A 14,268-nucleotide genomic window follows, 5' to 3' on the forward strand; every position below is an offset into this window, starting at 1 on the left:
TTCAACACCGGTTGCGGCGCTAGCTTGATCTTTGCCAAATATGATTGTATCTGCGGCTCCATGGATTTTTAACAAATTGCCAATCTGCTGCACCAAACTCAGGTTAGTGCAGCCTTCGCAGCTGGGCGAGAAAGTAAGTGCCGCCATTAGCCCGCCGGTACCACTGTTGCTGCTGGTGGAGATTCACTTCAACGTAGTCATAGCATAAAATGATGAATATAATCGACAACATACAGTAAGTATAAAAACATAAATACACTGACAAAAAACATTAAAACACTGACACGAGGACGCCAACTTCTCTGGTCTTTTAAAATGACAAATTGTTTGGTGGTGCGCGTAGACACAATTGTCACTCTCTCTCTGAGCTTGAGTATTTCAATTACTCTGTATGTCTCGCATGTATGGAAAAAATGTCAAATAACCATTGATATAGTGTATTAACATATTTCTAGTGATGGGTAAAACGATCCTGAAGCATGATGCAAGGTGAAACAAGGAGTTATACTTTGTTACTCGATGTGTAATATTAAGAAAAACATGTGACCGATACAGCTGCTGTGACATTTGACTGTGAAACGCCAAACTGTTTATCAGGAATTGATTTTGCAGTACCATTACTTTTTTTTATTTCTTGTTTACCATTTGGTTCATAGACCAGAGTTGCACATTTCATGTTCCTTTCTATACATTTGGGAAAAAAAACAATTGGCCAAAACAAAGTAAACATATTTGCTACTATGGTTGTGAGAGAAACCTATACAACCGGGATATTCGGTTTGACAAGTGAGCGATTCGGCTGCGTCGGTAGCAGCCACCTCAATCAATATGAATCAGCTGTGAATCCTTAAATTAATCGAGTGCATCAACAAACTGGGTATCACGCGAAACTAGAAATCATATAACTGTCTTTAAAAGAATGGGAAAGCCGGGGCTGCTCGTGAAATGATTCACATGCTTGGGAAGTTAGCTTATGTGACTAGGACAAAAATGAATGTAAATACATGGACGGAGTCGTGCCAGACTAGCTATCAGTTGACGGTTTATCTTTTAAAGAAGATGAGAGCCAGGGTTGCCTGCGAAATGATTCACGTGCATGCTCTGTTGGCTTACGTGATTGACATACTTACCAACCCTCCCGATTTTCCCGGGAGACTCCCGAATTTCAGTGCCCCTCCCGAAAATCTCCCGGGGGAACCATTCTCCCGATTTCCACCCGGACAACAATATTGGGGGCGTGCCTTAAAGACATTGCCTTTAACGTCCTCCCTCACCTGAAACCTTCACTCCTTAACAGCCGCATGCTGTCCAGGCGTCCGCTTTTCCTCCATATAAACAGCGTATCGGCCCAGTCACATAATAATGCAGCGTTGGACAGGTTTAACAACGGTCTTTACTCGAAGATGTCAAGAAATGCTGACACGTTGTATGATCTTTTAACTGGTTTAATGATAACGCAAGGCATACTTGGTCAACAGCCATACATGTCACACTGACTGTGGCCGTATAAACAACTTTAACACTGTTACTAATATGCGCCACACTGTGAACCCACACCAAACAAGAATGAGAAACACATTTCGGGAGAACATCCGCACCGTAACACAACAAACACAACAGAACAAATACCCAGAATCCCTTGCAGCACTAACTTTTCCGGGACGCTACAATAACATCTACGGCTTTTGGAGCTCAGTGCACAACTGCACACACAACAAGAAGGAGATGAAGCAGAAGAACAAAGAAGAGACATGGCGACGACGAGTAAGAAGAAGAAATACGCTTGCAAGTTCCAAAATAATTGGAAAAAAGAATTTCATTTCATCCAGAAAAGCTCGAAGGGGAAGGGGTATGCTGCCTGCACCTCAACCCCAACCCCCCAACCACGCCCCCAACACCCATCTCCCGAATTCGGAGGTCTCAAGGTTGGCAAGTATGGTGATTGAAGACCAATATGGATGTGTAAATAGCTGCAGCGCTAGCAAGTCACTACGAAAGACATTCAACACAAGAGTAAAACAAAAACCAAAAGTTTGGAAAGTTTTTTGATTTTATGAGAATGACGGAAAACTTAAAAAAAAAAAGCCACATCATTTGTAAGATATGCAGAAGAGCTCTGAATTAAACTGGATATGTATTTCTTATTGATTGGACTGAAGGCCAAGACGTCTTTTCTTCCTTTTATATTATCATTTTTATAACATCCCATCAAACAAAAATATGTCCATCCACCATGTATTTGATTTCTTTTTAAAAATAAATTTGGCATGTAATTGTGTTTGTCTTTTTATTTTATCTGTACCTTACAGCTTCTTTGTGGATATATGTTGTATTTTACAAACGTAAAACACTGTAAGCATGTCACTTTTTATAAAATGTGCCAATGGGTGTTCTCATTCATCCAGTTTATTGTTATTCTCAGGGCATTCAACTGTTCAGTTGACTGTTCAGTTTGTCTTCGAAGATGTTTTGCCTCTCATCCGAGTAGTTTTTGTCAGTTCATGCTCATAGACTTAGAGTGGACAGATCTAGTCTGAGTGCTTGGTGCCAAGATCCTAACTATTTATCCTCTAACAGAGGGAGCAATGTATGCACAGGAAGGTATGTTTTTTTTTTTTTGTGTGGTGTAAATAAGAATGTGTCCAACAAACGTTGAAGATAAAATTGAATCATTCATACACCGTATTGAATCTTTTAAAATATATTGTTTTTTTAGTTGTAACGTTACCCATGTATCTAGACGCCTATCAAATTGTCCATCACAAAGATGTACAACTCTACTATTAACTTTATTTGCAGGGTCAACTATGACTTTTTTAATCCAATATATGTTGCCATTATGAAGGTGCAACTCTTTCAATACAGTGGTAATACAGCCACTAGACTCACTGAGGTGTCATTTACCCATCACTACATATAAACATATATACACACCATGCACAAAAAGTTAGGGCTATTCGGCTGAAATTTCAGGATGAACCTAAAAAGTACTATAACCATTACAGACCAACTTAATTCCACCTTTTCTAAACTTTTGAACATACATGTCCAACGGTTCATTGTTTCAGCTTATTTTTTTGCACAACTTGTTTTCAAACAAGAAGCTGAACGACAGAAAGAGAATTGAAGTGAATTATATTTATATAGCGCTTTTCTCTAGTGACTCAAAGCGCTTTACATAGTAATACCCACTATCTAAATTACAAACCCCGTTTCCATATGAGTTGGGAAATTGTGTTAGATGTAAATATAAACGGAATACAATGATTTGCAAATCATTTTCAACCCATATTGACTTGAATATGCTACAAAGACAACATATTTGATGTTCAAACTGATAAACATTTATTTTTTTGCAAATAATCATTAACTTTAGAATTTGATGCTAGCAACATGTGACAAAGAAGTTGGGAAAGGTGGCAATAAATACTGATAAAATTGAGGAATGCTCATCAAACACTTATTTGGAACATCCCACAGGTGTGCAGGCTAATTGGGAACATGTGGGTGCCATGATTGGGTATAAAAACAGCTTCCCAAAAAATGCTCTTTCACAAGAAAGGATGGGGCGAGGTACACCCCTTTGTCCACAACTGCGTGAGCAAATAGTCAAACAGTTTAATAACAACGTTTCTCAAAGTGCAATTGCAAGAAACTTAGGGATTTCAACATCTATGTTCCATAATATCATCAAAAGGTTCAGAGAATCTGGAGAAATCACTACACGTAAGCGGCATGGCCGGAAACCAACATTGAATGACCGTGACCTTCGATCCTTCAGACGCTACTGTATCAAAAACAGACATCAATCTCTAAAGGATATCACCACATGGGCTCAGGAACACTTCAGAAAACCACTGTCATTAAATACAGTTCGTCGCTACATCTGTAAGTGCGAGTTAAAGCTCTACTATGCAAAGTGAAAGCCATTTAACATCCAGAAACGCCGCCGGCTTCTCTGGGCCCGAGATCATCTAAGATGGACTGATGCAAAGTGGAAAAGTGTTCTGTGGTCTGACGAGTCCACATTTCAAATTGTTTTTGGAAATATTCGACATCGTGTCATCCGGACCAAAGGGGAAGCGAACCATCCAGACTGTTATCGATGCAAAGTTCAAAAGCCAGCATCTGTGATGGTATGGGGGTGCATTAGTGCCCAAGGCATGGGTAACTTACACATCTGTGAAGGCACCATTAATGCTGAAAGGTACATACAGGTTTTGGAACAACATATGCTGCCATCTAAGCGTCGTCTTTTTCATGGACGCCCCCACTTATTTCAGTAAGACAAAGCCAAGCCACATTCAGCACGTGTTACAACAGCGTGGCTTCGTAAAAAAAGAGTGTGGGTACTTTCCTGGCTCGCCTGCAGTCCAGACCTGTCTCCCATCGAAAATGTGTGGCGCATTATTAAGCGTAAAATACGACAGCGGAGACCCCGGACTGTTGAATGACTGAAGCTCTACATAAAACAAGAATGGGAAAGAATTCCACTTTCAAAGCTTCAACAATTAGTTTCCTCAGTTCCCAATCGTTTGAGTGTTGTTAAAAGAAAAGGTGATGTAACACAGTGGTGAACATGCCCTTTCCCAACTACTTTGGCACATGTTGCAGCCATGAAATTTTAAGTTAAATATTATTTGCAAAAAAAAAATAAAGTTTGTGAGTTTGAACATCAAATATCTTGTCTTTGTAGTGCATTCAATTGAATATGGGTTGAAAAGGATTTGCAAATCATTGTATTCCGTTTATATTTACATCTAACACAATTTCCCAACTCATATGGAAACGGGGTTTGTACATTACAACCAGTATGGGTGGCACTGGGAGCAGGTGGGTAAAGTATCTTACCCAAGAAACAAACGGCAGTGACTTGGGTGGCGGAAGTGAGGATCGAACCTGGAACCCTCAAGTTGCTGGCACCGCCGCTCTACCAACCGAGCCACGCCGGCCCCGAAAGTGTTTGACCCATGAATTAGATTATGTAGATTTTATATAAAAAAAGAAAATTCAAGTCATATTTTGCCCTTCAAACTTATTTATTGATGTACTCAACAAATGGGGGTATGTTGGGGTCAACAAATAGTTTCTTTTAAGTACTGAAAAAAACCAACATAAATAACAAGTACATCTCTTCTTTAAATACTTAAATTATTGTTTTCCAACAACAACAACGAACAACAAAACAGCTAAATGAAGCGTTCTTTACATTCAAGCCACATGAAGGAAGGGAGCATATTTGCAGGCCGAACTCCTTGGACAAAATAAAACAGTACAAAAACTAATTATAGCTAATTGGGGGCATCACAATGCATAAAAGTTTAACAGATAATGATAACGATATTCATATATAATGCATAAAGTGCGCTGCTCTTTAAAGGTTTTGAAGTGTGCTGCCTAATTGTCACTTTTATTACACCTTTGAAGCATTTAAAGACTGTTTATATGCATTAGTTATATTTTTATATATTTAACAAGAAAAAACCCTGGTTCTGTATGTACCACATAAATAGAGGTCTATAATGTTTATGTATTATAAACGATACCATGTTTTTGCGGACAAAGTGAGACATTCTACATACCAAAAGCAAGCAACACATTTTAACTAAGGGCCTTCCATGAAACAAAAAAAAAGATTAGAGTCCCAGTTTTGTCATAAAATCAAATAGCAAAACAGCAAATGAAAAAATACAACAGAAATCAGCAAAGAGAATACAAACTTTTTTTTTGTTCACATCACAAACGTCTCCCGGCTGCAAACTTCCTCAATACGCTTACAAGGGTTGTCGTACGAAGAAATATGTCAAAGTCAAAATACTTTTTAAATTCGTATTATTGTTCCAGGTTCAGTAAAAAGTTTACTCCAATTTTTTTAATTATAAAAATAGACTTTTTTTCTTAAACCCAAAGAGGTTCTTAGCTCTTTGGCGATATATATTTTTTGTCTTTCTCTCCGTTTCAACTTTACAGTAAGCAACATTATGCGGTCGACTGACCGATCACCGAGTGACGATGAGAATGAGTATAATACAACAAACCCGATAAAATAGTTTAAAGGAAGTTAAACGCTCAAGGCAACAGAAACAATCGGGACACAAAAAAACTAAATAATCACAACATCGCACAAGACTTGGCGCAAAAGAACGACAAAACCTAAATACTCGTTATTTTATGTATCGAAAGATTCAAAGCAAAAAAAACCCGACAAAAACGCAAGGAATATTCTTTGTGACAGTATCTTACAAAGTTGTTCACTAATGTAGAAAATTAACGTTGGTTTTTTTTCAGGCTTTATGTGTTTTGTTGGTTTTGAACGACACCTGTAGCATGCGGTCCCCGAGGCGATACCCATTCAAGCTGGCGATGGCTACGGCCGCCTCATCGTAGTTTGTCATAGTAACAAAGCCGAATCCCTTGCACTTGTTTGTGTTGAAGTCACGTATGACCTTGACGTTGGTGACAGCGCCAAACGGCCCAAACATTTGCCACAAAATGCTCTCATCGGCGTCCGGCGCCAGGTTGTAGACGAAGATGCACCAGCCGCTGCCAGGGTGGCCCGGGAGGTTTATGCCTGCAAGGCTGGTCACCCCATCGATGGCCATGGGGGAGAACCTGCTGTAAACCAAAACACAGCTTATTAAGTTAAAAGAATAAAAAGGCAAACTTGTCTGAAGTGCTTTTAAGGGGTTTTAATAGCGACAATTAAAAAAATAATTCAGTATTACCGACCGTATCATTACATACTTGGAAAAGAAACTCAGTTAAAAAGATTTTAATGAGCACATTTAACAATGCTGTAATAATAGTGGTACAATTCTGGTCACAGTAACTGTGATGTGACATTTTCATATTGTTACATCCAGTGATGGGAATTGAGAAGATTTTTCCAGGTCCGATTCTGCCTAACAATTCAGTTCCCTAACGGTTCTCTTATTGATTCTTTTTTGGAAAAAAAAGAACAAAAAGATGGATGAGCATCAATTTAGTTTAGTTTAGAGGGGACATTACCTTACAAAGCCAACAGTGAGTTCTGAAGAGGCACATATAGCATAGAAAAACAACTTTAGAAAACAAATTTAATATTCTTCTGTATAATTTAATAAAATAAAACATGTGAAAATTACGCAAGAATGTAATATTTTCAAAACTTAATATTTTTTTCATCTCCCGAGAAAATTCTAAATATTAGCATTAGATTTACAAGGTGAAACTATGAGACATAAAATGCAGCTCAATATATTCAAGCCTTTTTTTGATGATTATGGCTTACAATTTATGAAAACCTTGAATTGAAAATCTTATAAAATCAGGGATCCCAGTGAGGTAAAAAATACAAAAATAGAGTAATTGAAAACTATCAGCTGGGGCTCATGGGGGCCCTTTTGGGGGTTGAAGAGATTTTACAATTTTTAAGATGCTTCGGAAGGCATTTCCTACAAATAAATTCTGTATAAATGCAATTTCAAGACAATAGCCCAAGCGCTAGTGTTTATGTATGGAAAGATACATTTGAAGTTTCAAATAAATTAAAGAATTATGACATCATTTGGATAAATATTGTAATTGTAAAAACTCAAACATTTTGCTTAACTAGCAACTCACTTAGTAAAGTCATGGATGTCAGATTGCATTCATGATGCCTGCTAAAAGTTTGTGATTGTTCAATTATAACATTAATCTTTTACTTACAAGTAATCTTACTGAATTGACGATGACATTTTATAGTGCTTTTTAAACAACGTTGGCCAGTACAAGTTAGTGGGTTTAGTATTTTAAATCATGATTAATATCCATCCATCCTTCCATTTCCTACTGTTTGTCCCCCTCCGGGTGACAGGGGTGGCTGGAGCCTATCCCATCTGCATTCGGGCGGAAGGCGGGGTCCACCCTGGACCAGTCGCCACCTCATCGCAGGGCCAACAGTAAAATCATGAGACAAAATATCTGCTTGTCAACAGTCGTATGCCAAATTATTACTTACTCAGGGCATGTCCACACGAACGCGGAGGGTTTCAAAAAGACATATCTGGAGTTAAAATGAACTCCAGCCAGAAAAGTGTAGTTTCAAAACTGTCTATGTCTACACACATACGCCTGCTGTCATGCACATTATTTACAATCAGAAGCCTGGTAAAAGCAGCAACAGCTGACCTGGTGAAATTAGACCTCTTATGTGTATTTTGATATACTAGACATACAATGACATGTACATTATCTTTAAAACCATACTGCACTTACACTGATTATAATTATAAATCTATTTTAGCATTTAAAGCCCACATACATGTCTGTGCTGCAGAAACTCACCAACACTCATGGAATTATACAATGTTTAATTAGCAACAATCGCGATATTACATGTGCAGTGAAGTGTACATTATTTCTAAAATCAGCGCACACTTTAAGCAGCCAAGGAAGCCTCTTAAATGTGTATGTGCCGTTGCAAAACTCTGGTGGGATTAAGCATTTAAAGTACCAGTAGAGTGGAAAAACAAATTATCTCTATATTGAAGCTACTATATATATCTGATGAATGACACCGAAAGACAACAAAGTTTGCAAGTAAGTAGATATGATCAAAATAGTAAAAATCTCACCGAGATTCCAGAGCCATTATGAGAGATAATTAGCTTGCCAGACAACATCGCATGACGTAGAGGTAGGAACCGCAGATCCCTTCATCACTAACAACAATGCAAATCATGCAGACAACAACGATAACTTTGGGAAAAATTATGATCCAGAAACTTATATTGTTGATCCTGAATATAAGGAGAATGACCTACAAATTTTAGAAGCTCTGCTAAACAGATCCTGCTTTAGTGAAACACTAAGCATCATGTAGCAGTATTGCTAAATGCTAAACAAGAAATACAAACTACAAACAAAATAACTATCTTACTGTACAATGTCTTCATTTACTTAAATTAGTGGTAATAGGATGTCCATATGTTCCCATTTACATGGAGAATTAATTTTGATCCACACAAAAGGTTAACAAGGAAGTCTCCCTGCAGACACTGTCTTCGGTTGTGTGTGTGTCTCCATCTCTGGGTATGATTTGAATGTCACAGATGAACAACTTCTAGATTTATGGCTAAATCCTCCTAATATCCAGATGAGAGGCACGATTTATAATCTAGAATAACTTTGACGAGCCGAGACGCAATAATGCGGGAGCAGGAGGACATCGTGGTCAGCTCACAGTAAAGCAGCAGAGGACTACTGAGCTGTGTGTCTTCAATCCACCGCTAAAATATAGTTTGTCTGCGTTAGCGCTTATAACAACAACAATATTGCTAATATTTGATTAATTTTCAGGTCACGATATGTATAAAGAGTATTGTTGGCGGGTTTTGGATGGTTATTTAGAGGGTTTTGTGGGCGGGATAGAGAGCCCCATTTACAGACTGTTTATGTATTTATTTATGACTTAAAATGGAGGTGAAAATGACATAAAGGTTGTGGGTTGGTGTGGTTACTCATTGTCTAGGGTTTAGGAAACAGCTGTGCGGTAATGTTTGCTGAAATGCCTTTGGAGACTGCTTAAGGTAGACAAGTGACATTTGTATTTACGGGCAACAGCACTAGCGGACAGTGCTGCACATTGCCTCTATGTTTTGTGACAAAAGTGCAAATTTTGTCATGGTTTTGTTTTTGTGGCCAGCCTAAGGCAAACCTGCACAATTAAGCTGTCTAATCAGCATTAGGGTTGTCCCGATACCAACATTTTGGTACTAACACATGGGGCTTTTCTTCTTGCAAACAAAGAACAATTTACAACTTTATATATATATATATATATATATATATATATATATATATATATATATACACACACACATACATACACATAGGCAATCCGATATGAATCTCGATACATGGGTTACGATACGATTCACTAACAATACTTTTTAAAACATTATGATTGGATGCGATACATTTGGATGCACAAAACAGGTGGTTCCTATATTATTAGAAAATAGTCAGACTATCATTTTCAAGGCATTGTTAGAGTATAAAATTTGATCAAAAGACTGAGCGGTTGAGATATTCAAAAACATATCAAATCTTGATTGGTTCATTAACATTATTGATAGGTTTTGTTTTTATTTGTGACAGTAATGAAACATTTACATCTCAACCAAGGCATCTTTGCACGGAGTGGGTGTGCGTCTCCTCTCTGCTCTGGCGAGAATGGACTTCATTGTGGTTGCACTTAAAAAGCTGAGTGTAAATACCAAAAAACATTTAACCCGCAATAAGGGATGTAACGATAAACAGTATTTTTGATAAACCGCTTTAAAACTCCCAATGGGCAGTAGTACCATTTTAAATCAAAATACAATTATTGAAAAACTGATTGATATCCTTATTTTAAAGGCTATTAATATAAAACAATAACATATTTCCTCGTTAAGAAACGACCTGCCCCAATCTAAACTTGTATGAACACATTGCTGTCTGAGAAATTAAGCAATTCAATAACCTACAGGCCGTGCTGTCTTAGAGCGATCGATCAATCCTCGAAAAAATACAAAACCGTCAGACGGAGGTGTCTGTAACAGGAAGAGAACAGGAATGACATATACACCAGAATTGGTTGCCTTAATCATTAAATAACACTCTAAAACCTTGACAAAATAACACAAAGGAAGATGAACATTTAAAAAAACAAATCACATTTACATGTCTCCAATCCGTCAGCCATGCTAGTGCTTCCATATAGTCTACTGCCAGATGTAGTTAGAACTATACACTACTTTTTAGGATTTTAGCATGCATGTGCAAGTACAAGGCAGTCTGATACGCAACAAAAGGATATAAGAAAATAAACTTATTGACTATAACTTTGTACTACACCTGGATAAAAAATGTTAGACTCGCACAAAGCTCTTCAGGTAAACGTCTACCACATATTGAGATATTGGCTGACGTAACTAAAGCAAAATACCTCACTAAAGTGTCAAATTCCAAACGGCTTGTTTGCAACAAGATTGGAAGAAGGCAAGATTGTCTTTAAAAAAGATCTCAGCAATGCCTCCATGGTTTGAATTGAATTTCGGGACTTATGGGGAGCCCAAATACACAAAAACAGTTACCAACATGTAGGAAAAGTTGGTTTTGCATGTTAGGACCTCTTTAAATGATTTCAGTGTGTGTATAGCTACTTTTTGGTGTTGGGGTGGAAGGGAGAGGTACTACCTTTAAGGATGATACGGTCGCAGCTGGATTGCTGGTGCCGGTTGCACCAGTGCTGGTTGAATCCTTACTGGACCTCACCAACACCCAGCTCTTGTCTATGGCTCCAAGTAGCAGAATTTCTGCGGCCACATCACGGTAAACTGCTTCGACCGGCAGGCTGAACTAGACAAGGGTTGCCTGGGGGTCGTTGCCCCCCCGGTAAGAGCTTGGAGAGGAGATAGGCACCACCAAGCTTATTTGCCTAGTGAAATGTCATGATGGAAAAACAGTCAAGTATCTACATGCCGGATCGGTCGAGGCCCGGAAAAACAACGACCGCTACCCACTGCCTTGCCCCAGGGTGGGGACGACAAGTTTACTACTGGGACAAGATCAAGATCAACATTACCACCCAGCCTCTCAAAAAATGACACCATTATTGGGACATGGAACGTCCGCACACTGTATGCCTGTGGGAAAGTGAAGGAACTGACCCATGAACTAGACAGATACAGATGGGACATCCTTGGTTTGGCTGAGGTCAGGTGGACTAGCTGTGGTGAGACTACCACAGAAGAAGGCCACAAGCTATGGTATAGCGGAGAGGACTGTAGACATCAACATGGAGTTGGTTTTATTGTCAACAAAAGCAAAATAAACTCAGTCAACTGCACACCTATGTCCAGCAGGCTCATCAGCATCCGAATCGCTGCGTGGCCCATGAATTTAACCATCATTCAAGTGTATGCCCCAACGACAGACTATGATGATGAAGCAGTTGAAACCTTCTATGAGGAGCTAGAGAACACCATAAAGAAAACTCCCAAGAAGGACTTTCTAGTCATCCAAGGAGACTGGAATGCCAAAATAGGTACCGATGCATACGACCACTGGGGAGGAACAGCGGGGTGGTTTGGGCTAGGTGAAACAAACGACAGAGGACTGCGACTTCTGGACTTTGCTAAAAGCCATAAGCTCACTGTAGCCAATACGCTGTTTCCACATAAAACCTCTCGGAGAACAACGTGGCATGCACCGAACGGAAAGATACAAAACCAAATCGACTACATACTCACGCCACAAAGGTTCAAGTCAAGCATCAACAAAGCCCGAACCAGAACATTTCCTGGTGCGGACATTGGTAGTGACCACGATATGGTACTAATGACGCTTAAACTTAAACTGAAGACTTCAAAAAAACACACTAACCCACGCATCAGATTTAGTCTAGACAGACTTAAAGACCCACAAGTTGCAGGAATATTTGAGACAAACATAGGAGGGACATTTGCAACACTTAACTTAGTACAAGACATAGACTCACTGACAGATAACATGGAGAAAGCAATCATAGAATCAGCAACTGAAGTACTAGGGAAGGACAGGAAGAAAAACAAACCATGGATCACTGATGACATCCTAGACCAGGGGTCGGCAACCCAAAATGTTGAAGGAGCCATATTGAACCAAAAATACAAAAACAAATCTGTCTGGAGCCGCAAAAAATTCAATATTACATACAGATAGTGTGTCATGACATATACATTGAATTAAGAGGACTTAAAGGAAACGAAATGACCTCAAATATACCTACAAATGAGGCATAATGATGCAATATGTACATATAGCTAGCCTAAATAGCATGTTAGCATTGACTAGCTTGCAGTCATGCAGTGACCAAACATGTCTGATTAGCACTCCACACAAGTCAATAATATCAACAAAACTCACCTTTGTGCATTCATGCACAACCTTGAAAGTTTGGTGGAGAAAATGAGACAGAAAAAGAAGTGGCATAAAACACGTCCTGGAAAGTCGGAGAAAGTTATACATGTAAACAAACTAAGGTGAGTTCAAGGACCGCCAAAATTAGTAGGACAAAACGGCGCTCGCCATATACTCGAATCAGTGAAGCATGTTTAATATAAACAGTGTGTTTTATAACAATTAGGGAGGTTTGTGTCATGTTTGTCCTCCTACAGAAACCATATTAAAACAAAAAATATATATATTTTTTACCCTCATCTGTTTCCATTTTTTCATAAATTTGTGAAAAAGCTCCAGAGAGCCACTAAGGCGGCGCTAAAGAGCCTCATGCGGCTCTAGAGCCGCGGGTTGCCGACCCCCGTCCTAGACCAATGTGACCTCAGAAGGGCCCTCAAAAAGACAAAGAAGGATGACCCAGAGGCAGCTAAGCAGCATACCTCTGTGAACAGAAAAATCAGGAAGATGATGAGGGAAGCAAAAGAAAAGTGGATCACAGAACAATGTGAAAGCATAGATGCAGGGATACGGCAGGGCAACAGTAAAGCAGCCTCCGCAACGCTGAAGAAACTGACAAGGACACAACAACCTATAGCCACAGTAGTAGAAGACAAGCATGGACCTCTACTAACAGAGAAAGCAGAAATAACCCAACTTGACTTTAAAAAAGCCTTTGACCGTGTCTGGCATGAAGGACTATGGCAGGTTCTCAGAAATTACAACTTTGACAATAATCTCATACAGGTCATCCAAGCACTTTATACAGACTCAAGCAGTGCAGTTCTCATCAACAACAGCATAGGAGAACCTTTTAAAACATCTATTGGTGTCCGCCAAGGCTGTCTCCTCTCCCCTGTCCTATTTAATGTCTTCCTGGAGAACATCATGGAAAAAGCACTCCAAGAATTCCACACCTCCGTTACCATCGTAGGAAGACCCGTCTCCAACCTTCGCTTCGCGGGTGACATCGACCTTATGGGAAAAAGTGAGGCTGAACTCCAGGAACTGACCACCAGACTGGAGGAGACAGCAAGAGTTTATGGAATGGAGATAAGTGCAGAGAAGAGCAAGATCCTGGTCAACAGTCACAATCACTTACCACCACCGAACATCACATTGAATGGACAAACCCTGGAGGAAGTAAAGGACTTTAAGTACCTCGGGTCCTTTGTGAGTGAAGATGGCAGCTCCACAAAAGAGATCAGAGCAAGAATCGGCATAGCAACATCAGCCATGACAAGACTGACCAGTGTCTGGAAAAGCAATAGCATCAGCTTCCAGGTGAAGGTCAGACTCTACAAGTCACTTGTTCTTTCCACC

General features: G+C 39.3%; 1 protein-coding gene across 10 annotated transcripts in view; it reads right to left on the reverse strand.

Moving 5' to 3' along the window:
- Positions 1-5,001: 5,001 nt before the first annotated feature.
- The window catches only part of elavl2 (ELAV like neuron-specific RNA binding protein 2), a 128,444-nt gene continuing 119,177 nt past the window's right edge, over positions 5,002-14,268 (reverse strand). For 7 of the 10 annotated variants that reach the window (XM_061959226.2, XM_061959222.2, XM_061959224.2 and 4 more), the window contains one exon: positions 5,003-6,615. In XM_061959226.2, the coding sequence (XP_061815210.1) occupies positions 6,285-6,615 (331 nt within the window). In that variant the 3' untranslated portion in view covers positions 5,003-6,284. Of the gene's footprint in view, positions 6,616-14,268 lie in introns of all 10 variants that reach the window. The other 3 variants (XM_061959228.1, XM_061959230.1, XM_061959225.1) reach the window with 1 other exon arrangement.

The sequence above is a fragment of the Nerophis lumbriciformis genome, linkage group LG05, assembly GCF_033978685.3.
Source record: "Nerophis lumbriciformis linkage group LG05, RoL_Nlum_v2.1, whole genome shotgun sequence".
Classification (NCBI taxonomy): domain Eukaryota; kingdom Metazoa; phylum Chordata; class Actinopteri; order Syngnathiformes; family Syngnathidae; genus Nerophis; species Nerophis lumbriciformis.